At 34.8% G+C, this 18,994-nt stretch overlaps 2 protein-coding genes across 2 annotated transcripts; one reads left to right on the top strand and one right to left on the bottom strand.

The window, feature by feature from the left end:
* Positions 1-3,878: 3,878 nt before the first annotated feature.
* Positions 3,879-5,330, bottom strand: LOC123661807. Its single transcript, XM_045596747.1, has one exon. The coding sequence runs from the start codon at positions 5,328-5,330 to the stop codon at positions 3,879-3,881; it is 1,452 nt and encodes a 483-aa protein (XP_045452703.1).
* Positions 5,331-15,857: 10,527 nt separating this feature from the next.
* On the top strand, positions 15,858-16,739 carry LOC123661739 (forkhead box protein D3-like). The gene has a single exon (XM_045596681.1). The coding sequence runs from the start codon at positions 15,858-15,860 to the stop codon at positions 16,737-16,739; it is 882 nt and encodes a 293-aa protein (XP_045452637.1).
* The last annotated feature ends 2,255 nt before the right edge of the window (positions 16,740-18,994 follow it).

The following is an 18,994-nucleotide window of genomic DNA, read 5'->3' as shown; positions in this document are numbered from 1 at the left end:
TCGGTATATATTTGATAGAAGCCAGAGCACATAGAAGATATATACTGTTCACTTATACATTTTATCGAATTTAAGCTATAACATTTCTTCGCGTGTTTTAAATTATTAACGGTAGTTCTAATCACAGGAGATAAATCCATACTGCCTATCCATGTATCCAACGAGAACATACCCAGGACTGTACTATTTTGAATTGGTAACTCAAACAATGTTTGATAAACTGAAACTAGTAACGGTTTTTTCTTATGTAACCAATAAGGACTCTGACAATGATCATTTAATGATGATATGATTTGAATTAAGCCGTAGCTATCAAAAGACTTTAATTTTAACAAAAACTTTCCCGCCAAAAAATATCTCCGTACGCGTAAAGGCTGTAAGTTAACCTCACATTCCATCACATGAATAGCAGTAGTTCTTAAAAACCCACCAATTACTCTCATACATTGGTTTTGAATTCTATCTAATTTGTTAAGATGTACCTGAGCACTATTGTCATAAAGAAAATTTCCATAGTCTATTCTACTCCTTATTATAGAAATATATAGACGCCTCAAATATTTTGGGTGCACCCCCCAACCTGGTCCCGCTAAAATTTTAAATACATTAATTAATCTTACGCAATTACGTTCCAATTCGTTTATATGTTTAACCCAACGTAGTGAGTGATCCATCCAAACACCCAAATACTTAAAACTATCTACAACTTGTAACTTCTGATTATTAATTTTTATATCAACACTATTTTTATTAAATCCTCTTCTAAATAAACATATTTTACTTTTCGATACAGATATGTCAAGACCAATTTGAGAAAGTAACTTAACTATTAAGTTTACAGCAAATTGTAACGATTCGGCCGCCTGATGAATGTGATTAGATCTGGTATACAACACAAAATCATCCGCGTATTGTGAAATTGAAACTACATTGCAGAGCCTTTTACAAATATGTGCTGTTATAATATTAAATAGCAACGGAGATAAAGGATCACCCTGTGCCAAGCCACGGTTGGTCCAGTGTTGCAAAAGTGTAAAATAAAAAATCGGTATATTTGGCTCCGAAAAATCGGTAGAAATCGGTAGATTTTTACTCGGAGTAAAACAAAAGTATTTTAAGTCAATAATGCGTTCATTTATTTAAATTTATTCCGTTAAATTAAATCAAATTCTTTATTTGCATGAATATAGTTAATACATAAGGTGTTATTAGTTAGAATGTTTCATATAATCTACCTTAAACGGCGTGCAAATTTTTGTTCCATTTTTAATTATAATTATTTTACATTACAGAAAAAGAAAGTACTCAAAAGCGTATACGTTTTATCACTAAAAAACATTAATTATAGAAGTAGTCCATACAAGCATCATAATTACAAACAAATCAAAGATAATAATTGCATAATTTCATTCTTCGCAGCAACTGCTAAATTGCTAATAATGAAACAGATTACTAGTATTCCCGACTTCTCGTGGGAGCAATAGAATAGCACATTGCCGTGAAAGAAGTATAAATTAGCGATGAATTCGCTTAATACTTCACAAAATTTTGCAACTACATTTAATTTGTTAAATGCGAATTGAATCTTCCCATGTCAATAATGAATCCGAATACTAATCCTAATCCATCGATATAATCCAAAAATAATCCATCACTAGTCCTATACCTAATTCAAGAAACAAACCAGAAGAAAGTTATCTTCAGGGATTTTCCCTTGTATACTCACCAGACAATAATAAACTCTATTATATGACGTGTTAGTACAATTTGTTTTAACACACCGCGGATTTGAATTCATATTCGACGTCGTGGGAAGAATTTCGGGAAAACCCGGGCATTGATTTTGTGTTACCGTTTTCTTTTAGTGTTACCGTATTAAGAATAATATTTTACCTTTTTATTTTAGAAAATTATTTTACATTAGTTGAAAATTCAAAAATTCGGTAGATAGCACTGCTAAATCGGTATATCGGTAGACAAGGGCCAAAATCGGTAGATCTACCGATAAATCGGTAGCTTTTGCAACGCTGGGTTGGTCTGTCTACTGATCGTGTAATTATCCCCTCGAATTGTTAACCATCTTTGCTGAAGAAAATTCCAAATATAGCTGCTAATCCTAGCACCAACATTCAAACCATCCAAACACTTTACTAAGCTAATCAACTCAATATTATTGTAAGCATTATCTACATCAATAAAACATGCAACAGTAGTTTGTTTTTCAGTAAATCCGCATTGAATATCGCTTACAACAGCAGACAGATTCAGTAAAGTCGATTGATTTTTCCTAAAACCCGTAGAACAATTTGCTATGATTTTATTTTTCTCAATAAACCATTCTAGTCTTTTGACTAGAATGTTATGAAAAATTTTACATACACACGATATCATTGATATTGGCCTCAGAGAAGAAACCAACCGACAGTCTCGTCCGGGTTTTGGTATCGGTATAATCGTAATATCCCGCCATTGATTCGGTATGAAATTTGAACTAAAAATACTATTATATAACTTTAATAAGATTCTTTTTCCGTTTTCTTTGTAAAAAATTAAGCATAGAATATGTAATTTCGTCAAATCCGGGAGAAGTGTCCTTACGTTTTAAACATTTTTCTAACTCTTGCATTGTAATTTCAGATTCTAAAATTGTATTTTTTGAGATAAAACTAGGGGCTTGTGAACTAACATAATCAGGAGTTAAAGAGTTTAGCAGTTCTGTTGCCAAATTACTACTAATAAACCTTTTATCATTAGATATCCCTTTAAACCAACGCATCTTACAATAAACTTCATTTTGAGTAGACGTTTCATCTAATGAAGAACAAAAAGATTTCCACGATTTATTAAGGCATCGGCGCATCAATCTCTGGGTACAAGTAATCTTTTGTTGAAGAACTTTTAGCTTTTCTGGTGTTGGATTTCTACGAAATTTTGAAAGAGCCAGACGACGTTCTGCTACAGATTTTGAAAGTGTCACATCCCATTAATGTCTCGGAATGAATTTTGTACTAGGGTTATTATTAGTCTTTATATATGGAATATACGAGTTAGCTGCTAGGTTCAACAGGTCAATAAAAGCGTCGTAAGAATGTTGTAAATTATCTCTGATCATAAAATTTGAAAAAAGGTTTTCTAACATATTTCTATATGACTGCCAGTCCGCATTTTTATAGATTCTACGTTTAGTGTTATTAAAAATTGCTTTAATAATCGTGGATATTTTAATAAAACGATGGTCGCTACCTAAAGTTTCATTTAAGACATTCCATTTAAAATTTAACGCAACATCTGAAGAGATAAAAGATACATCCGGAGAAGTTGATTGTAAGGTACCGTTAACTAATTTGATTCGGGTTGCTTCCAGGTTATTAAGACTTACGAAATTACTGTCTAGTGCTGCATCAAATATTTGAATGCCTCTTTGATCAGATTTGGTTGACCATGTTGTATGGTGACCATTAAAATCGCCTAATATTAAGGTTTTCATTTTCGATATATTAAACACAGAATTCCAATCAGCCTGGGAAGTATTAACAGAAGGGGAAGAATATAAAGAAATTACGTTTTCAATTTTATCACAGTTAAAGACCCTAATGTGTACAACTTCTATTCCTGGGTTAGTCGTATTAATAACACATATTTGAGATTTAATAGACCTGTGAGTAAAAATTGCGACACCTCCATATCCGTCAGCACGATCTTGGCGCGCGATATTATAGCCTTTAATTTTGAGTGTACTTTCAGGAACTAACCACGATTCACTAACAACAGCAATATGAATTTTCTCCTGTATTAGTAAATTTTCAAATGATAGCAATTTGGGCCGGAGGCTTTGGGCATTCCACTGGATTATATTTAGCTTAACCAATTTACTCGTGTTATCCATCTTTAAAATAATCTAAAATACATTTCAACAATGGCCAGTCCGCAACGTTATCAACAACTAATAAAATTAACCACTCAATACACAACTTAATTATTGTTCTTATTTTGTCTGGCATTGTGACATCTCTTATAAACAACATATCCTTGACACGAGAAATGAGCTCACCGAAAGAAATGTTCCTTGATCTATTTGTTTCAGATTCTGAGTTTCTGAAGTCCTGGTTCGTAAGAAGTTCTTCGTTGTCTGAAACTATTTCACATTGAGAAGTATAATCGAAATTGTGATGTTTGCGTTGCTGTTTTTGTTTGTGCTCATTTGTAAGTTTTCTTGTTGGCTTCGATTTATGTCCTTTAGATTTTAACGCTTCTGCGAATGAAAATGCAGGAGTAGACGTACTTTGAGCACAAGGCAATGGTGTATCAGTGCTTAGTGGTAGGTTTTGGGGTAATTCCTGTTGTTGTGAGTGTTCAAAGTTCATCTCTTCACTATCTTCTTGTGAGGGAGCAACATAAATAGTTAAGGCCTTCCGATAGGTGCAATTAAACTCACTCATGATCTCTCTCAATTTTTTTTCTTTCAAATAGTGGGAACATGTTTTGGAAAGCGCCATATGGTTCCCTTTACAGTTCACACACCTGAATGAAGTAGTTTCACAATTAGGGTGATTATTGCCACATTTTGGACAAATAACTTTTTTTGATGGGCATCTTTTTGTAATGTGACCAAACTTCCAACACTGTGCACACTGGGTCACTGGAAATATGTATCGTTCGACTTTTATTCTTAGGCCTTCTACAAATACAAATGGTGGAATATACGCACCTTTAAAACATAGTCTTACGGCTTCGCTAGGTATCCAGCGTTTATCCTCTGTTGGACCTCTCTTATTCAGACGACTTACAGCAATTAATTTGGCTGGCTCATTGCATGATATATTATTCAAAATCATTTCATCTGTTAAATCCAAATCAACATATTTTATAATACCGTACGACAAACTTCTCTCCATCGACCTTTGCATTCGCCATCCCTTATTTAACAGTACTTGGCAATGCTCTAACTTATCCGCACTAACTTCATTGATAAGATCTACTCTTATTTTGTATGGATTAATATATTTTACTCTAATAATATCTTGAATACTATTTTCTTTTAAAATTTTAGCAAAAGCAAACTGTTTTGGCATAACTTCCGTGTGTGATATATATATTTCAATTGTTTCACTTTCTTTCAATTTTTTACCCTTTCTTTCAACTGTAATCCATTCACTTTCACTCTCATTTCTTACTCTTTTAAATGATCTTTCCATTTGTTCGCCGTCTTCATCTTGGTAATACGCCCCAGTCTCCGTCGCTAACATTTTTTCGTTTATTATATCGTTGCTCGGCTTGTTTATAATAACAACGTCCTCCACATTCATATTGTTATTCTCATTTTCATTCATAATGCCTTACTAATAAGTAAGCAATTTGCATGGCGGCCCGTAGGACGGGTCGGACCTCGCTCGCTGAGGCGAGGCGCAAAAAAAATAGTTGCATCGACCGCGTAAACAAAGGACTGCGATAACACTCTGCGTTATAAAAACACGGCTTACTCGTGCGCATGCCGCTACGAAACTGATCTTCCTGCCCTTAACCCACTTATGTAGGGTCGGCACAACATGTTTTCCTCTTCCATTCCTCTCTATTATTCGTCACTTCAGTGCTTATTCCTTTCTTTCTAATATCCTCACTCACACAATCCATCCATCGCTTTTTCGGTCTGCCGATCGCTCTTCGTCCTTCGACATTCTTTTACCAACACAGCGTTCATCCCTCCTCATTACATGCCCATACCACGCTAACCTATTGCTCCTCATTTTCTCTGTCACGGGTGCTACTTTCAAACTTCCCCTTATATACTCATTTCTAATCCGATCTTTCCTCGTTACTCCACACATACATCTTAGCATTCTCCATCCACTAGTCAACTAAAGAAAATAAATAATTGCTTAGAAATTGTAATTACTGGACCCTACCAATTTTTTCAGTCATCCAGTAGACTCCCAGCTATTACAATTTAGAATCTGATGTTAAAGATATAAAATAAATACTTAGAAATTCCAGTGCAGTACATTCTGCGTGAGTTCTAAAGACGCAAAGCTTTGACAGCGAGCGGATAATCTGGCTGAGCCCCGCGCCGGCACATGCTTATCTTTGAAATCGAAATGTTTGCGCCGCGACTCACCGCGTTACGCGCTTTGACGGATTACCAGGACTGTCGACTTGCCGACATGTTGCTTGAAGATTAACTCTGTTTAATATTTGTACCACAAAGTGTATAGTACATTGTATACCTTGCTTAGATATAAATGTTATATGTAGGAGTTATAGGTATCGCCGTGTCGCAGTCGATAATTTTTTACGTAAAATGGTTTTGTTTAAGATGATTTTACTAGTTGACGATAAAACTGATCTCGAGGCTAATTTCGAGAATAAAAATATATATCAGATAATGTGGAATTTGTTAATATAAATAAAAAAATACATATCAGAATCTTTTTTCTATTGGATCCCATTTTAAGTAGGTAAATCAAATTAGGCCTACGCCGACCTAAAAATTTAAGAATTTTTTATTGACAACCGAAATGAAAAATAAAGTTCACATTATTAGAAATTGCTTAGATATCTATCATTAAAGTACACAATTGAAGTATAATGCATGATAATTCAATGTGAAAATAAGACGTTGTTTAAATTATAACTAGTGTAAGTATATTTAAACACTGAAATGTTGGGGAGCGACGTGGTGGATTCATATCCAGCCCTATTCCTTAATGGAGGACAAGGCTTTAACTGAGGTAGGGTACTCTAGGCTACATAGTACTCTACTACATAGTACACTAGGCTCCATATTTTGAGCAGGAAATTCCTGGTGGATTCATATCCAGCCCTATTCCTTAATGGAGGACAAGGCTTTAACTGAGGTAGGGTACTCTAGGCTACATAGTACTCTACTACATAGTACACTAGGCTCCATATTTTGAGCAGGAAATTCCTGCTCAAAATATGGAGCATCCCAACTGGGGTAGTACCTCGACCTTACAGAAGATCACAGCTAAATAATACTGTTTTCAAGCAGTATTGTGTTCATGTTGGTAAGTAATGTGACCAGAGCTCCTGGGAGGATTGGGGATTGGGTTGGCAACGCGCTTGCGATGCTTCTGGTGTTGTAGGCGTCTATAAACTACGGTTATCTCTTACCATCAGGTAAGCCGTACGCTTGTTTGTCGACCTAGTGGTATAAAAAAAAGGCGTAAGGTATAACCAACGAAGGTATATCATCGCGGGAGTATCGCGATAAAAATTAGCCTATATGTTGTTCTGGATATCTAATTATCTACGTACCAAGTATCATTACAGCCGGTTAACTGTTTTTGCTTGAAGGACTAATCCTTTTGACGGTTTTTTAAGCCCTAGGGAAAAGAACTACAGAACGCGCTATGCCTGTAGCTTTTCTCAAGAATAAAATAAGAAATAAGATTACTGGCTTCAGAGAACCAATGTAACCGACATAGCACGACATCAGCAGTTTTAAACGGCAAAGGGGTGATGTGTCGTGGGCTGATGGCCGCTTGAGCAGACAAAGAAGTGTTTAGTGTATTCCTGTTTTAGGGATTCATGGTTTGTGTAGGATCGCTGGTGAAGATGAGTATTACGGGCAATCGGAATTGTTGTGTATTGGGATTGTATCGGGAACTTAGAGTGACCAATGTCCAGCTGTGTTGCAAAGTTGGGAGTATGTTTGTTTGTTATTAATTGATGACATTTAAATGCGCTAATATATTTCATATCTATTTAATATTATGCTAGAACTTATAGTCATGTTCAAGTATAGTAATTTAACACAAATTTTAATCACTCTTAAACGAACATATTATTTTTAAACGACCTCGAAAAAGGAGGAGGTTACTCAATTCAACCTTGTCTTAATATATATAAATCTCGTGTCACAATGTTTGTCCTCAATGGACTCCTAAACCACTTAACCGATTATAATAAAATTCGCACACCATGTGCAGTTCGATCCAACTTAAAAGATAGGCTATATTTTATTTTGATATATTATGTTATTATTATATTTCAGGAAAAAATAAGGTGATACGAAGTTCGCCAGGTCAGCTAGTATTGTATATATATTTATGTATGTTAGCGGATAACTTCGTCGTTTATGACCCGATTTCGATAATTCTTTTTTTGTTGGAAAGGAGATATCCCAAGGGTGATACCATGATAAAGAAACCAGGATCTGATGATGGAATCCCAGAGAAATCGAGGGAAACCCTCGAAAATAGACGACTAGTAAGTTTGTTAATTTTTTTCGTCTACTTACGTTGTATTACTTGTCGATGTAATTGAAGTCAGTTTTTTCGTTTGCGAGCAAACACAATTATACAATATACGACTGGCCCGACATAGTTCGCAGTGATCCGGCTTACTGTTAGCGATTCTCATCCAAAATTTGAATATATTACGTATCTGTATTAGTCAACTGTTACCTAAAACACAGTCATTAAGTTACCTCTATAATAATCAATCAACTTTTCAAACATTTGGTAAACTACACTTAGCTGAGGTAAGGTCTCCTATATAATTAATTAGCCGAGATCAAAGCCTTTAAGTTGTTAATACTTTTCAATTGTTTTATGGCTATAACCCTTTGAAACAGTTGGCCCTTGATTTTGAGGACCGTGTGCAAGTATAAGGGTGAACTGTTAACACACACGAAGACGCACACATATATTGATATTGTTTTAATTTATTTTCAAATAGAACTTATTTTTAAAGAACTTTAATGGAGTGTAGACTGCAGGAAATATCTTGCTTATAATATGGAGCATATTGTCTGGGGTAGTTCCTCGACCTTACAGGAGATCACAGCTAAATAATATTGCTTTCAAGCAGTGTTGTGTTCCTGTTGGTGAGTAAGGTGACCAGAGCTCTTGGATTGAATTGGGGGTAGGGTCGGCAACGCGCTTGCGATGCTTCGGCTGTTGCAGGCGTCTATAAGCTACGGTAACCGCTTACCATCAGGTGAGCCGTACGCTTCTTTGCCGACTTAGTTATATAATTAAAAAAATAAGCAATTTATTATTGTAAATTTAATTAAAGTCGCTTTAGCACTTTTAGATTTTCACGCGTTTGTAGAAACAGAAAATACAAGTTTTAAAAATTTTCGCCTCGGCAAAGGCAAATAGAAACTGTTGCTTTAACTGCAAAAGCGAAATCTTAAATAGTAAGCTTTCTCTTTTAGGAGTTTTTAACCGACTCAAAAAAGGAGGTTGGATATCAATTCGACGGTATTTTTATGTATGTTATGTCAAACTGGGTAGACCGATTACAATGATTCCTGTTTTTATCAAAAGGTGGTGCTTTTCATGTGGTCAAATTTAAGTTTAAATCTAAATATAATTGAGAGTACTTTTTAATTATTTCTAATTATGCGTAATGACGTGACTATTGTTTGGTCGATGTAATTGAGGTCGGCTTTTTTTTCGTTATAACACAACACAAGTACTTATTGAGATACTCAAATCAGGAAGCTTTTCTCTGTTAATATTAACATAGTAAGTTACAAATTGTTCGCACACTACGTCATAAATTAGGGTCCTCCAAACAATTTCACAATGGCGGACAAATGAAGATTATTTTGATACAAAGCGATTTTCGAGCTCTACAGATACAACTTGTCTTCAAAGACAATTCGACTATTAATTAATTGGTTTAATCATTGTCAATAATATTATCGAGTAATAATTTAATGTAAGGAAGATATGAGTGTGATAACGATACATGAATATTTTAATATTTAAAATATTTTCAAAATTAGCTATTATCTATACAAATAAATAAAATTAGTCTGTCTGTCTGTTTGTTCCGCCTGATGTCTGAAATGGATGGACTGATGGATGATTTGACGGGACTTTCACTGGCACATAGCTGATGTAATAAAGAGTAACTTAGGCTACTTTTATTTTAGAAACTTATTTCTTATGTAACTCTGCGAACTGAACAAAATTATTATTTAAATTCCACGCGGACGAAGTCGCGGGCACGGCTAGCTTTTTTTTTTATACCTCTAGATCGACAAACAAGCGTACGGCTCACCTGATGGTAAGCGATTACCGCAGCTTACAGACGCCTGCAACACCAGAAGCATACGCGTTGCCGACCCAATCCCCAATCTCCCCCCCCAGGAGGTCTGGTCACCTTACTCGCCAACAGGAACACAATACTGCTTGGGTCGAGGTACTACTGGGGTACTACCCCAGTCGGGCTGCTCCATATTTTGAGCAGGAAATTCCTGCTGTGCCCTACCTCAGTTTAGTTTTCAGTAGCTGAAAATAAATCAAGACATAAAACAAGAATAAAAATACAAAGGACGAAGAAAAAAACGAGTGTGTCTTAGACCATACGACTGAAGTAAAATTTCTTTACCTCCATCTAACTTATATTACCCTCTCAACTTACGTACGCCTCGCCCGATCACACTTTTCGTAACGCTTTCGGTACGCATTCACCAGCTTATCCCCCAAGTCAAGCGTGTGTAAGGGAGTTTTACTTCAAAAAGAGAATAAATAAAAATAAAAATATGTTAAAAGAGAAGGGAATTATAGGTAACATTCAAAATGTTTTAAGACAAGCTCTTGTTAGAAAAAAAAAATATCTATAGTCAAAACAGAATTGGCTGTAAAACAAAATTTATTTTTAATGATAACAAGCAAACTAAAGTTTAAAAATGTTTATTTTTATTGTTGGGTTAATACTTCGTTTACTAATGTTATTTATATGACTAGATACATTTTGAAGCCGAGAGATATCCTTGTTAAAATAGAATTAGGAGTACTGAAAGTTTCTATTAAAATATTGTCAGGACAGATAAAATATCTATATAAATAAAAATTAATGTTTGTCTGTATGTGCTTTATAGAAACGTAAACTATATATTTGATTATGTCATGATCTTGTGTCAAAATGGTACGACCAACAAAATAAATATATATATATATATATATATATATATATATATAAAACTCCCACCTTCCCCACCGCATATTTTACCTTATAACCATATGTAGTATTGCATTACCTTTCATTTTTGCTGTTCGGTTTCCATCTGAGATGCTTTTTTAACCTACTTTTTAAAAAGGAGCACATTCTCAATTTGATACTGAGTTATATATGTTACAGGATGTACTAATTTTGATGATTTTTTTCGAAAGCTGTTGCTTTTATGTAGTTCTATTTAAATTTTAGGTAATTTTTATGTTATGGTTAATACATTTAATTTACTATTATTTCGACTACCTACGTTGTCTTAGGCACTTATGAAAATCGAAGTCACATCAATTTTATAATCTACGACAGCACACAGCCAAGAACTTTTGTAGCGCTACCAGAGCACAAAAACATCTTGAACCTTTATGGACATAATACTGATTCTATAGTTTCTATTATGGTTTAATCTCGCGCGAGTAAAACAGTGACTCGATAGCTAAAGATTCTACAAAAGTCGACAAAGATCATCTATGTTTGACTTGATGTACTTACCTTAAAATTATTTCTAAAAAAAAAACCAGTGCAATTTAGACCACACGACTGAAGTAAGACTTCTTTAGGTGCCCACAGCCATATATGAAACGTAACACTCTTCTTATCTTCATTACATTATATTTCCCTCTCAACTTCCAATCTCCAACTCTTCCAACTCTTCTCAATTTCCCTCTCAACGTTTGCATACAAACGCATAAAAGTCTGAAAGTGCTAAGCAATTTCAACTAAATTTACAATAAAAAACGAGTGTGCTTTAGACCACACGACTGAAGTAAAACTTACGAAACGTAATTCTCTCTTTCTATCTGCACTAATTTATATCTCCCTTTCAGCTTCCGTTCGCCTCACCCGATCACACTTTTCGTAACGCTCTCGCCGCGCATTCACCAATCAAGCGTGCGTAAACAAATTTTACTTTAGAAAGCTCAACATTTTAAGCGTTTCACCAAAATATTTATGCGAGAAAATCTCTAGGGCTAACTAAACGATGGTAATAGACATTATTCATACAGTAGGTACGTATAAGTAGGAAGTTGTAGCGAGTTCTTACTTAACATGAAGGCAAAGTAAAGGAAGCTTCACTATAGTTCTTAAATAAACATTTAATTTTTAACCGACTTCCAAAAAAGGAGGAGGTTCTCAATTCGACGGTATTTTTTTTTATGTATGTTACATCAGAACTTTTGACTGGGTAGACCGATTTCGACAAATTTTGTTTTAATCGAAAGGTGATGTGTGCCAATTGGTAAGATCTCAAATAAATTTAAATGGGACCCCATTTAAATTTATTTGAGATCTAACAACTACTTTTCGAGTTATATCTAATAATGCGTTTTTACTTGACGCTTTTTTCGTCGACCTACGTTGTATTATACCGCATAACTTTCTACTGGATATATCGATTTTGATAATTATTTTTTTGTTGGAAAGGTGATATCCCTAGTTTGGTATCATGATAAGCAAACTAGGATCTGATGATGGCATCCCAGAGAAATCGAGGGAAACTCTCGAAAATCCGCAATAACTTTTGACTGGTTGTACCGATTTTGATAAATTTTAATTTAATCGAAAGCTGATGTTTATCATGTTGTCACATACAAATTTTATCGAGATCTGATAACTACTTTTTGAGTAATCTTTTATAACGCGTAGTTGCTTGACTATTTTTTCGTCTACTTACGTTGTATTACTTGTCGATGTAATTGAAGTCGGTTTTTTTTCGTTTGCGAGCAAACACAATTATAATATTTAACAAAATAGTCCAAATTCCTGTACCCTTTATTATTATTTTTTACTAATTTGACTTGAAAATTTGTACGAGTAAAGTATTTTTATAAGACTATTTTGATAAGACAAAGTATTGATTCCAATATTAATTTGATACTGTTTAAGATCTTGTAGGGAAAGAAAATAGACATCTCTTGAATAATCTAAAAGAAACATTACAAGCGGTACTCAATTGTCAAATATATCACGTGTATAATGCATACATATAGCTCATTTTAACTTCCTTTATTTTAAGTCGGTTCAAAATTTTAAAATAGTTGCCCGTCAAATTATATCCCTGTTTTTTCATTCACAGAATAAACACCTTAAAATATAAATTGAAAAAAAAATCCCATTTAAAATACGTTTGTGTGGTGTTTTGCTATCCAAAATTATTATAGGTACATATGTATGTATAACTTTATTCTACAGTAGGTAGGTATAGCTTTAGGTTTTAGGTAATAACAAAGAAAGTTATTATATTGTTTATATATATTTTATCCCTACTAATATTATAAATATGAATGTAAGTTTGTTTGTTACGCTTTCACGCGAAAACTACTCAACCGATCATCATGAAACTAGTAACAACTAGTTTTATTATAAAAACTAGTTTTATTATATTCTCGCATTTAGCCTGTTACATCCCAATGCGGGACATGGGCAACTTTCTTTATGTAGGAGAATGATTTGAGCTTATTAATCCACCACGCTGCTCCACTGCGGCTTGGCGGATATATTCCCTACTATGAGTAACGATCGCTATCAGGTATTTATGATAATGACGGGCTTCACGCGCTCTCCAAGACACGGTGGGATTTGACCCAAAGGACAACATCCAAATCGGAAAAAAGTATTTGTCCATACAATAGCTATAGCGATACAAATAGCTAGATAGGTATCAATCTCAAGCGGGAATGTTTTTTTTAATACATTATATATATATATATTTTATTATTTACTCGAATAATATAATATAAACTAATAAATAAATTACATAGATTGTTGTGTACTCAAGTAACAAAATAAAGATTATTCTCTACATAGTGACCAGCCCCTTGGCGCAGTTTGTAGTGACCCTGCTTTCTGCTCCGGGGGTTACGGGTTATATGTATAATTTATATGTATGTTTATCGCAAAAAAAATGTAGCTATACCAGCCGACTGTTACCTATAACACAAGCATTATGTTGCTTACTTTAGGAACAGACGACCGTGTGTGAATGTCAACGATATTTATTTGTTTTGCTTATTTATTTATTTATTTTTTAGTACATAAAACCCTATGAATTCAATCTAAACCTGTATGCCTTAAATCCAAGTCTAAGAATTTACCCTAAGCTATTTTCTCTCCATTTCAATGTAATCGTTATTTCAAATTCCTACGTAAAATAGTAGAAATAAATGAACACTTGAAAACAGCTCTTTGCACGGATTTGAATCTCGACCTACGTTTTTTTAATAAGCCTAATTCGTAGCTTAAATCATAGGGTTAAATGGGGTGAGTGAGGTAGGTTATGTTTTGAGAAGCAAATTTTCTAAAGACGAGTTTGTTTTAGAATTTTACGAGCTAAGCTCGAAAAATTGGTTGATAATAGTGGACAAATTTTTGTTAGATTTTAGTGATCCTTTGGTAATGTGTATGTATGTTTTTTTTATGCTGTTAAACTAAGATCAATTAAACATACAATAAGAATGACAAAATATATATTTTAGTAAGCGTTATTCAACATTGTTTTTATTTTATTTTTTACTAAAATCTTTATGATTGTTACGTAATTAAATACATGTATTCATACGTGTTTTCAAAAATTAGCACTCAAACACACCAAACCCACACATACAAAAGGCGATACAAGCAACAAGGCGCGATCGCAAAATTTCTGAGCGACGATAAACAAACGCAAATTCCTTCATTACAGCCAACAATGCCTACAGTCGGCTACATACAAATAACTGGCAGCGTCCAATTTAAATAACAGCCTCGCAAAGCTGAAAAACAACCCGTAACCGAAGTTGAGAATAAATTAGCAACCACCCTACCCCCTTTCCCCAATGTGTACATTGTGCAAAATATTATTTGCCTTGCCAGACAATAATAGGATCTATTGCCCCGCCCTGACATGTTAGCTTTGGGGAGCTCCGCCCTAACCGGCTCACTACGCGATTGGTCACTAGCATGCTCCGTCTCCTTCTCTCAGATCTTTCGTCTCTATCGCACGTGTAGCTTTTCCCTCGACGCCCGAGGGGTAAATGTTTTGGTAGGAAACACATACTAGGGTTTTCTAGAGCCGCGTGTTGTCGAGGCGTTTCGTTAAGAGATATTTTTTAACGCGCATTTTATTCGAAAATACCTGAATTGTGTGTTAGAATTCGCTTTATGAGATATTTTTCAATAGGTACGAGTCCTTTAACGCGGTATTAAAGGATCTTTCTATACGTATTTCGGTAAACAGTTGCTTTTCCTCGTTTTGTTGGAACCTCTTTTTGTATTTTTGTCGACTTTTACATATTTTTATTGCGAACATTTTTTCGATATAAGTTCTTTATTATAGGGTATCTTTGTCCATTTTAAGAATATAATTAGACGTAATTATGTCTTAATATTATTATTATTATTGAGAGTAAATATCTAAACCTTTGTTAGATTGTTCATCGATTTGTTTTTGTAATATAATTAATTTTTTAATGTCTAATTTTAATTATCATTTCTCACCAATACAAATTACGTTTTAACGATCAACAATTATTATTAAAACATTGAAAATAAAAATAATCTTTATTGACATATAAAGCAGAAATATATATAAATAAATCGTTTCGAAACGAAAGAACAAAAAGATAAAAAAGTTCACCCAACTCAAAATAAAAACCACAACAAAGTTAAATCGATAGGGAGCCTAATAATTATTAGTCAACGGCCTGAAATTCATGCACAAAGCTCCGACCCGCAGTAATAATAACGACAATTGTTGTGTTTACTGAAACGTAAACGTGCGGAGTGGGTGACCCCCTCAGGGCGGGGCCTGCGGGCCGGCCCTCGCGCCGCCGGGGCCCAGTGCAGTTCGCGTCGCGCGTCGCGCCCCAACGCACCTCTGACATGTGACGCACAGCATGGAGGACTGCGACCTGAGCCAGTACCGCGACATGATCATCGAGGGCGACCTACCGCTCGACCTACGTCCGCCGCCGCGTCTCTACCTGCCGCACTACCTGCGCGATGACCGCGAGGACTACCCCGACGAGCCCTACGTATCCGTCGATGAGGACGCTCCTCCGCCGTCCAGCGACTCCGAGCGATACGACGCGTCCAGCCCGAGCGAGTCAAAACCCAGCTCTCCGAAGAAACCGAAGCAGAAGTCCTCCTCTCAACTTATCAAGCCGCCCTACTCTTATATCGCTCTAATAACGATGGCCATCCTGCAATCGCCGCACAAGAAATTGACGCTGAGCGGGATCTGTGAGTTTATTATGACGAGGTTTCCGTATTACCGCGAAAAGTTTCCCGCTTGGCAGAATTCGATCCGTCACAATTTAAGTCTGAACGACTGTTTTATAAAGATACCCCGTGAGCCCGGTAATCCGGGAAAGGGAAATTACTGGACACTCGACCCGCTGGCGGAGGATATGTTCGATAACGGGAGCTTCTTGCGCCGTCGGAAGAGGTATAAGCGGCCCGCGCCGTCGCTGCAACACGCCCACGCGGTGGTCGCGATGCTCGCTAGGGAGGCCTATGCCCCTCTTTTGCCTCTTCCATGCTATTTACCGCCGTCGCCTCTGTTAACCCTACCGCGTCCTCCGCCGGCGGCATTGCGGCCGGTCGCTCTACCGCCGCGCGTCGCGGAAACAACCGACACTAGAGTCAAGAGATCCAGGAACGGTTTCTCAATCGAGTCCATAATCGGATCGCAGGAGAGCCAAATGTCGGAGCCGAGGCGAAGTGCCTTCTCACCACTGCACCAGGGCGCCGGCCCGCCGGAGGATTGGGCGAGATGAATGTTCTTTAACGGGTGCGTTTCTAATCAGAATCATTTTTAGAACGTCCCGACTGATATGATTTATTATCAAATAGGAAGGAATTGTTTGAGTGTTGGACGATTATCAAACGAGTTCGATAGGAGTATCATTAAAAACTTTTGTAAATAAAAGTTAAAACGCGACGGGTATATTTTACTAGAAAATGTTTTGGTTGGAATATATTTGATGACCAAAACAGTTAGTCACAAGATATGACGTATTTTATAAGTAATGTCTGTAAATCCGACTTCTCCAAATTTATAAAGAGTAGATACTCTAAATACAGCATGTTCGAAATGATAAAGACGGTAAAATTAATATTAAGAAGTTCGTCCGTTAAATAAATATAACATTAAGATAAACGTGCCAAAATTTAGTGCCAAAAATGTTTTATGTGTCACTTTTATGGATTAGCGTTTTTAATAACTATTCATTAATTTATTTCATATAAACGTCATTTAAATTAAAAATAATGTCAAAGATTTTGACGTTAAATCTGTCTTTTTGAACATATAAACATTTTTTGACTTAAATATATTGCAATCATTTATCGAAGCAATTCGCATAACAAGTGATGCCAAATAAGTAACTGATTTTTCTATGAAAAAAAAAACAAAGTATTTTCAAAAAGTGTGCGATGCTATGTATAAATAAATAATTTAAAGTCTAGTCATTCTTTGTACAAAGTAGGTAAAATATAGACATAGATAACAAATATATGTGTAATGAAACATGTAAATATTATGTAAAATTTCGTTAAAATTAGATAGTCAATAAGTAGATACTGTTCGAGTAAGATACTTCGCCAAAAGACACGCTGTATTTATTATTTTACTTGTAGTATATTTTTGTGTAACTATTTAACATATAAGATGAAAAATATATATCGATAGAAGATAAACAGTCATTTTATTTATTAGCAAACGGTATCATAGAGTTTAGAGTTTACACAAAATCATAAAAAATATATGTTATATCAAGAGAAAAAATGTGATTAGTTCTGGTAACACTAATAATGCGCTACAAAAATGTTAAAGTTTTATTGATTACAGGCTGAAGAGTGAGGCATTTTTATTATTATATAAAGTTGCCTAACATTTATTTTACAGACAATGATATAACAGCGGGCTATAATTTTATTTACCACATTGTTTAATAATTTGGAAATTTAGTCCAAAATTAACAGGATCCATGCTAATATGATTATTTTTTTGTAGAAGAGTAGATTTAATCTGGCTGTAATTGTATGTATATATTTTCCCTCTAGGCGTTATTTGACAAGATCTCTTATTTTAATACTTTCCTTTGCTGCAAGAGAAAACTTTGAAAATATTATTACTTATTGCTTGAAACATACCTAGTGGTTTTGCTATTTACTGCGTATGTTAGTTTATGAAATATAGTTTTGACATCAATCAATTCGTAAGGTTTTCATATTTCTAAAGTGAATGTAAACTATGGCAAAGACATTTTTAACCGACTTCAAAAAAGGAAGAGGTTACTCAATTCGACCGTATATATATATATATATATTTATGTATGCTCGGGGATAACTACGTCGTTTATGAACCGATTTTGATAATTTTTTTTTGTTGGAAAGGAGATATTCCTAGCTTGGTACCATGATAAGAAAACCAGGATCTGATGATGGGAACTCAGAGAAATCGAGGGAAACTCTCGAAAATCCGCATAACTTTTTACTGGGTGTACCGATTTTAATGATTTTTTAATTTAATCGAAAGCCAATGTTTATCATGTGGTCACATTTAAATTTCATTGAGATCTGATTACAACTTTTGGAGTAATCTTTGGTAATGCTTATTTACTTGACTATTTTTTCGTCTACCTACGTTGTATTACTTGTCGATATAATTGAAGTCGGTTTTTCTTCGTTTGCCTGCAAACACAATTATTAAAAATTAATTTCACAAAAGAGTTTATATTAGAGAACGTTATCTTTAAAAAAATATATAAAAATATCATAACAAGGTCTTATTATTGTTTTCTAAACAAATATAATTACGTTAACAAACATCGACTAAGTTCACCTTAAAACAATGTTACAGTATCATTAACTGTGAATATCATTCAGTAAATGTTTGCCAGAGATTTGCGTATGTATGAAGTTTGTTTAGCGAGGCTAATTTTGTTATTGCTAATGTTACATTGTTGCTAATTGTATAGGGTTATCAATCATAGAAAATTGGAACACGATGATTCATTTTAAATAGCTA

Source organism: Melitaea cinxia, chromosome 17 (assembly GCF_905220565.1).
Source record: "Melitaea cinxia chromosome 17, ilMelCinx1.1, whole genome shotgun sequence".
In the NCBI taxonomy this organism is placed as follows: domain Eukaryota; kingdom Metazoa; phylum Arthropoda; class Insecta; order Lepidoptera; family Nymphalidae; genus Melitaea; species Melitaea cinxia.
Note: the sequence above shows the minus strand (reverse complement) of the source record. Positions and strands in the feature narration are given on the sequence as shown.

Excerpts from the sequence above, each read along its gene's own strand:
- LOC123661739 (XM_045596681.1), top strand. The coding sequence starts at position 15,858 with ATGGAGGACTGCGACCTGAGCCAGTACCGCGACATGATCATCGAGGGC.
- LOC123661807 (XM_045596747.1), bottom strand. The coding sequence starts at position 5,330 with ATGAATGAAAATGAGAATAACAATATGAATGTGGAGGACGTTGTTATT.